We start from the raw sequence: 8474 nt of genomic DNA, 5'->3' as shown, positions 1-8474 counted from the left end.
AGAGAACGCAGCGGCTGAACCGTTGCTGTAATGTGATGTAATGTCAATTCAACTGACGAATTAAACACTTTACCCATTTTTATCTTTAAAAGTATAATTACATTTCCAATACCATTTCAGTATCAGCAGTATTCTTGGATATCTGGAATGGTGGACTTGAAGTCTTGTTGAGTACGTACATAGCCAGACACTAGTGAGACTGCCAATTTTCCAAGAAAATTTAAACTGCTGCTTCTAAATGCAAAAGGTGTACCGGTACAACCTGAAGATGGGCAGGGTAAATATTTACTCCAGTGTAATTTAAGTAATTAATTAACTGGTAAGTTGTTCACTGTTTATGATGCTGTGCACTTCTCCAAGGATTGTCAGCTCACCTTGGTTGAGAGGCTTGTAAGTTCCTGAGAGCGAAGCTGCCTGGAGTTTAGCCTTTTGGTGCTGAACTCCTGGTACGTTCACTCATGGTGGTAAGGTGAAGGGTTCAAACTAAGTGCAATCCAACCAAGACCTTAAAGGTGGAGCTGGTGGAAGGTGACAACACGTCATAATGGCAGTGAAGGGTCCCCATTCGTTTTGCCACTGGATCCTGATCTGTAAGGGAATGTGTGGTGACTGCCCATGTTAAAGGGTCACGCACAGGCATTCTCCATTAAAGGAATCCACCCAATATACCAGATGTGTGGCAATCAGCAAAGTAGCGAAGGGGTCAGAAATGAGAGGTCTGGGACCCCTCACTACACCAGAATATTTGAATCTCAGATAAGAAGATATAGGAGCAAAATGAGGCCATTTGGCCCATCGAGTCTGCTCCACCATTTCATTGTGGCTGATCCATTTTCCCTCTCAGCCCCTATAGCCACCTGAAGACCCACCAAGACAACATCATACTTGACTGAAGAGATTGCCCTATGATACTTTACAACAGAATTAGTTGAAGAGGCTTGGGACTGCCTGATGGCTGAGTGTTTTCTTAATTGGGACTTTGATTACTTTAACAAGCTGATTCAGTTTACTCACAGAGGTCTGACTTCATATTTGCTAAAAATACCAAACTTTGGAGATAAATCTGGTTTTAGGTTAAATTAGTTAAACCGTGCAGGGCACTATCTTTAGATTCATCCAAAAATACTCTAAAGAACAAGGTAATAATTGCACCTTTGAGAACTGGTTTACTAAGACATTAATTTGTGTACGTAGGCAAGGTACATAGGTAATTTGTGTACGTAGGTAACTCCAACCTCTTCCAGTATTATGGTCTCCATTTCTCTCATTTCCATCTCAAACATTTCATTGTGGAAAATAACTCAAAAGATGTGGCATTTTTGCTTTTTCTTCTCATTCCAGACATTTTGGCTGTGCTTGTTCATGGGGAGAATTGCTGTGCTACAGAATTGTCAAAATTACTGACAACCACTGCAAGGATTTGCTGTGATCTGGGCCTGGCCAATCAACCAAGTTCAGCCTATATAATATACATAATGAGCAGGCTTTTCAGCCCTAGTAAATAAATCCATAACCAAAATAATAATCCTTCATCACCAAGTCCAGATCAGAACCAGAGGGAGACTTGCTTTAAATAAATTTCACACTAATCAAACACCATGTTAAACCAGTGTAATTTTAGATTAAGAAATTTGAAGGCAAGCAAAAGGTCACAACAGAATGAGATAAAAAGCCAACATTCATCACCTTCTTCATCGTAATTACAGCAGTGTACGTGGGTAGGTATCAGAATTTATGCTTCCGTGAAGGCATAACTGTAAAATGCTCCAGCTCTTCAGAGATTGAGATTTTTGTGATAAGGCATTTGGGGTGAACTCCTTTATGGCAGGTTTCTTACCAAAGAGTAGTACAGCCAGATAATGTTAGGCTAAGAAAGAGTGACACTTAGGTGTTCAGAAGCTCAGGTAAAATATTGAAAGAAACAAATGGTGGTTTTGCCAAGGAGAAGGAAAAACACGAAAGGAAGGTTGGCTGCTTTCCTATAAGGGTACAAACAGTTGCCTGCAATTGTCTGACCAGATAGTTACAAACACATACTGTAGTAAGTTTATTTAATATAGAGGTTTTTAAGATCTATGTACACACTAACTGAAATGAAGCAAGTTCAAAATTAGTGACCGATTGATCTCTGGCAGGAGTACTTATTGAGTTTCTGGGTACAAGTGGGCATGAACAACAAGCTTCATGAATGTACCACTCAAAATTCATCAGTCTACATTTATGCAAATTAGCAGTCAACCAAAAAGAGATCTCAAGTCAAGTCGACAGGCATGTGGAAATGCAAGTCCCTTGTTGTCAATGACGTACATCCAAAACAAATCACCCAATACCAATTAAAAGTTATCTCTGGTGCCATTTAATTCACTTACAACTAAGAAAAAGTAGCTACTAACAAAAGGAGGACATCAATTTTTATTTAAAGAAAAAGACATGCATTTCATATACAATGATACTCACATCTACAGTGTATACACTGTATACATTTTAATCAGTACTGAAAAATTTCATTTTAACCCCATTTACAAAATACACAATACAGTTATCAAAACAGTTATTGCAAGAACTAGCTGGTGAGACAGTACAGAGCATCACAGCTGTCAAAAGGATTTAATACAAACAATAAGTTATATGATCCACAATGCCTGGTGAAACTGGATACAGCAGTGTGCAAATTTAATTCTTGCATGAATTAAAAAGAGCGAGCCAGCACCAAAGATAAAAGCAAATCTGGGCCTTCATACAGTAAAAGTCTAATTGGTAATGGGTCCAAGAATAGTTTAAACCCTTTTTTTTGATGATGTGACATTGGAGAGAAAATTATGCTTTCAATGGAAAGACTCAGGTCAGGGTAAAAATTAAGGTAGTTTACAGTGTAAGTGACTGAACAAATGCATGAAGTCTATCACTTTATATAATCTCCTATCAAGATTTATATATTTTTATGTTTCATTCCTTGGCTGTCCAGGTTTTATTTTAAAGCTTTCATGAAAATTAGCAAAATATTTCAGCAGTCTGAGTTTAGCTTGGTTTTGCCTTACCTCAAAAATGTGTAGATTTCACAAAGTCTCACACTTAGTTCAATTTATAAGTAACATTACAAAGGTCACATCAGCCCACTCAAGTGTCAGTGCGCCAGTTAACGGGTTTGAATAAAACATCATGGAAAGCAAGTGTTTCTGTAAAACAAAACTAAGTACTCTTGTAATAGAAACACAACACGAGACAACAGATCCCTGACCATGTATTCCCTCTGTATTAGGATGCTATGATTATAATTTATTATAAAATCCAAGGTAGCTAGGTAACAGAAACATGGATTCCAAGCATGAAAGTTCATTTGAAGAGGCCCATGTGAAGTTTATTATGTTTTCCTTACTGCATGCCAAACCACTGTTCTTGGTCTGCCCACTGTGCAGTCTCACTGTCACTCCCTTCCAGATCCCCTTCTTCCCCACTCCCCTCCATGTCATCCACATCCTCCTCTTGAGCTGCTTCAGTCTGACTTTCTTCCTTTTCCATCTTCTGCATTCCTTCTAATGACTTCTGATCATTGGGATCCAGGCTGCAAAAGATAAAATGAGTTACTTCTGAAAATACTATGTTCTGGAAAAGAGAATATGATCTAATTGTACTTATTATGAAATTAAGTCAAAACTTAAGAATTGGGTGGAAGATAGATGTGTTAAATTAAAGTTCTAACATCCCATAGTCAAGAATAACAAAAACCAAAATGAACAAGACTTTAAATAATGCAAAAAAAATGGTTATTAAAAGGTGATGTACAGAAGACATATAGGTTTATTTCTCATATACTGAGATACAGTGAAAAGCTATATATCTTGCAATTTCATTGAGGTAGTAAAAAGAATGTAGAATATATTTTGTAGGTCGACAAGGAGCAAGGGCCACAACAAGGTGGATCGAGAGATCGAGAGTTCATCTTTTAGTGTGTGAGAAGTCCATTCAAGAATCTGATAACAACAGTGAGATGGAAGTTGTCCTCTTATCTGGCAGTACATGCTCTCAAGCTTTCGTACCTTCTGCCATCAGCAGAGGGGAGGAAAAAGATTGTTAATGAGCAGGTTACATTATGTAAACTAGTTAGATCTGGTTATAGTAAAACTCAAATGAAGCATTACTCTAGATAGAAAAGGGTAGTAAGAACAAAAGATTCTTTTCACTTCCGCAGAAGCTTTTCCCACACATACCCCTTTATTCTTCCTTTCAAAGTCTGTAAGACATAGGAGCAGAATTAGGCCATTCAGCCCATTGAGTCTGCTCCACCACTCCATCATGGCCGATCCCCCTAACCACATACACCTGCCTTTGTGCCATATCCTTTGATGCCCTGACTGTTCAGTAAATTATCAACTTCTGCTTTAACTTCTACAGACTTGCCTCAACCGCAGTCTCTGGCAGAGCATTCCACAGATTCACTACTCTTAAAAAAAAAAATTCCTTCTCATCTCTATTCTAAAAGGTAGCCCCTAAATAAAGGTGCCCTCTAGCTCTAGATACCTCCACCATTGGAAACATCCTCTCCACATCTTAGTCTTTCAACATTCACTAGGTTTCAATGAGGATCCCCCCCCCCCCCCACCAACATTCCAGTGAGTACAGGCCCAAAATTGCCAAATGCTCCTCATATGTTAACCCCTTCATTCCTGGAATCATCCTCATGAACCTCCTCTGGATTCTCTCCAATGACAATACATCCTTTCTGAGATATGGAGCCCAAACTGTCAACAATACTCCAAGTGCAGCCTGACTAGTCTCTTATAAAGCCTCAGCATTATCTCCTTGTTCTTATAGTCTATTCCTCTTGAAATAAATGCAAACATTGCATTTGCCTTCTTTACCACAGACTCAACCTGTAAATTAATCTTCTGGGACTCCCAAGCTCCCCTGCACCTCTGATGTTTGAAACTTGTCCCCATCTTTAGACTTTTGAGTTTGCCTTGCACTTTTTCCATTGTAACAGCAATGGCACTCACTCCTGCTCCCCGACACTCACAGACCTCTGGCACAGTGCTAGTGCCTTCCACAGTGAAAACTGATGCAAAGTACATATTGAATTCATCTGCCAATTCTTTGTCCCCCATTACTACCTCATCAGCATCACTTTCCAGTGGTCCAATATCAACTCTCACTTCCCTTTTACTCTTAATACAAGTGAAAAACTTTTAGGTATCCTGCTTTATATTATTGGTTAGTTTGCCCACATATTTCATCTTTTCTCTTCTTATAGCATTTTTAGTTGCCTTTTGTTGGATTTTAAAAGCTTCCAAATCATCCAACTTCCCACTCACTTTTGCTACCTTATATGCCCTTTCCTTGGCTTTTATGCAGTCCTTAGCTTTCCTTGTCAGCCATGGTTGCCTACCCCTGCCACTTGAGAACAACTTCTTCTGTGGGACAAATCTATCCTGCACCTTGTGAACTATTTCCCGAAGCCTCAGCTATCTCTGTTCTGCTGTCATCCCCAAGACAATTCATGCCAATTTATAACTCAATTTAGGGTTCACATTAGAAAATGTATCATTGATTATCAACGAGCTATTCAGCAGTACAGTCAAACCCACCACTGTCCAAAACCTTGTTGGTAAACCCACCAACTATCATAGACCAAGTACTCTAATGAACCTTCCATCTTGTTGAAGTATGTAGCAGAGCCCTACAAGGAGGAGAACTTGTTACAGGAAGACACTGTGAGGGACATCTTAAGCACTGTGACTTAAGAACCATATTAATCTTAGTGTTTAAAGACAAACTGATTTAGAAATGTTTTAATCCAATTTTGTTCAAATTATGAGTAAAACCACTTTAATATATTTTATATTAAAGTACTTTTACTCAAGCTGAATAAATATTTTTTTTTCCAGACTGCATTATCTGAAGATATTTTGGACATGGATGTGAAACCTCTGTAGTTTAAAGCTTTGCCTTGCAAATCACCAAATATTTCTTTTTCTACTTTTCCCAGATTTGCTCACCAGACCTCTTTGGAAATAGCAGATGACAATAGATGTCAATTTAAACTAGTTTCAGAAACTAAGTTCATATATGTTTAACTTCAGGTGCAAGTTCTGCAAACCAGTAAAGAGGCACGATGCAACAGCAATTGAAATTGTCTCACTCATGTACCTTAATGCAATGCTGTACTGGTCCATTGCTTCCTGGTAGTCACTTACAGCTACAAGAAAATCTCCAAGCATCCGATGCAGAATACAAACACTCTGATTTGCCAATGCATTTCGCAGGAGAGCTATGCCTTCGTCATATTTCTGTTCACGGCCTAAAGTGTTCATAAGATTTGAATAGTAAACTGGTAAATCTTCAAATATTCAAAAAGCAAAATATAATTTATAGCAGATTCTTCAATTACCCGACACTGGGCGAGCAAGTAACCAGCTCTAAGGCACGTGTAGCTTTCACACAGACTACAGTAGAGGCAGGGCTTCGTTCGCTCTACCTTTCCTTTCCCATCCATGGAGAAGCACTTTGCTTTTGCTCCAACCTCTCTCGGATGGATCAACTGAAATTAACAATCAACCAACTTATGCATTTAATGTCTTCTTCGGTGATTTGTTAGAAACTTAATTTTGTTTTTTGGAAAAAAAATCAGAGCACTTAGTCTTTCACCTGTTATTCTAATGCAGTGTTAAACACTACAGGTTGACCATTGACTTTCTGGCACCCTCAGTTCCTGAGCCTTGCTGGATTAATGTTTTTACCAGATTAAAAGAGGTCACACAACAATAATGGCAAAAATAGACTGTAGAAGCTTAAAGAGGATTATTAAACAAAAATTAAATGTAAATTTATTAATTACTGTGCTTACAAAGAATGTTGCTTCTCGGTTATCCTCTTAAAGATTTCATCCAGGCAAAGTTGTTTCATGTGTTTTGATTTATCTCTGTGTAATTTTTCTTGCACAAATAAAAATTCATTAGCTCTTGTTCTGTCACAAAGGTACATTTCTCTAACCCTTTGATTAAATCATCCAGCAGCTCAATTAACTTGTCAATAGTAAATCTTAGTTCCATCATCATCGCTGCCATCTTCATCACTTGGTGTTTTTAATCAGCATTCAGAACACAGTCTATAATTTCCCAGTCTGTAAGGTGATGCACAACAAGCGTTTCATCGTCAACAAACATTTACTCACACAGATTTTCTTCATCAAGACTACTTGGATCCTCTTCGTCTCCCATTGCTAATGTTTTCCTAGGTGTGCATTGTCAGCATAATGTAGTTTCATCTGCACTACACACTTGCTCAGCACTGAGGTTTTCATCAGTTATGAGCTTCACAAATTCGTCCACGCACTTGGTAGCTCCTTCATGGTTTGTAGATTGTTTTTCTCCACACACTTCATGCATGGAAATTCCATGGCACTTCTTAAACCTTTGAAGCCATCCCTCACTACAGTCACACGCATGTTCTACTTTAAGTTTTTTATGGAACAACTTAGCTTGGCTCATTATCATACTGCCCAACAAACTCCATCACTCTAACCATTCAATCATCACTCAATCATGCTCAGTGCTCTTACCAACTTTCATAGTTTTTCTAATGTTCATTTGATTTAGCAAATCACTGTTTGCATAGAATTGCTTTTTTCCTCTCTTTGGTGCTTTATATCATACACAGTTGACAAACCAATGTCATACAAGTCACACAACTTATGCACAGAGACACACTGGTCCAGTTTCTTTTGGTCAAATACATTGGTCCATGTTTAACCCTAACCCTAACACCACCACTGGGACTTAGAAGTCACAGCTAGGGTAAAATTTACCTAAAATAAGCAAAAATAAGTACAAAATATTGGGACTACCACCACAAGTGCCATGTAAATACACTCAGACCCTGCATCAGCACTGATTCATTATAACACGGTTATTCAATTCTTTATTGAAATTTTTAGAATGAATTTTTTTTGTCATTTTTAAACATTTAAAACTTCTCAAGAGTGGCCACCATTACAGCTGAGTCACTCACAGCCAATCACATATTAGTTCACACTTTACCATCCCTGCGTGTGCAAAAGTTCTTGCTCCCTTGCCAAATTATTTCATTATTTCCCCACCCATAATGTCAGGAAAATGGCCTGCAATTTCCAGTAAGGGTAGTACATCTAAGGTGCCTAGGAAAAGCACTTGCACAGATGTGGAACTCCTTGGATTTCAGGCGGAATCAGTCATGCAAAACATCAGCGACTGGCCAATGAAGCGGGATTAGAAGATGTTATTGATGGTGATGTTGAAGAGTTGCTGCATTCTCATGGCGAGAGCGTTAACAACTAAGAGCTTCGAGAATTGGCAGAGCAGCTCATCGTAGGCAAATCTGAGGACACAGGTGGAGAAGTGGAAACACCAGCAAGAAACCTCACCACAAGATCCCTCAGCACTAGCATCACTACGAGCACACAAATCATGGATCAGTTCATTGATAATGACCCTGGCTGGGAG

At 38.6% G+C, this 8474-nt stretch overlaps 1 protein-coding gene across 1 annotated transcript in view; it reads right to left on the bottom strand.

The window, feature by feature from the left end:
- Positions 1–2394: 2394 nt before the first annotated feature.
- anapc7 (anaphase promoting complex subunit 7) overlaps positions 2395–8474 on the bottom strand; it is a 43094-nt gene continuing 37014 nt past the window's right edge. Inside the window, exons 10-11 of the mRNA XM_059988168.1 lie at positions 6145–6295; positions 2395–3562 (exon numbers count right to left, since the gene is read on the bottom strand). Of these exons, the coding sequence (XP_059844151.1) occupies positions 3373–3562; positions 6145–6295 (341 nt within the window). The 3' untranslated portion in view covers positions 2395–3372. The remainder of the gene's footprint in view (positions 3563–6144; positions 6296–8474) is intronic.

This window comes from Hypanus sabinus, chromosome 13 (genome assembly GCF_030144855.1).
Source record: "Hypanus sabinus isolate sHypSab1 chromosome 13, sHypSab1.hap1, whole genome shotgun sequence".
In the NCBI taxonomy this organism is placed as follows: Eukaryota; Metazoa; Chordata; class Chondrichthyes; order Myliobatiformes; family Dasyatidae; genus Hypanus; species Hypanus sabinus.
The sequence above is the reverse complement of the archived record's forward strand: the minus strand, read 5'-3'. Positions and strand labels throughout refer to the sequence as shown.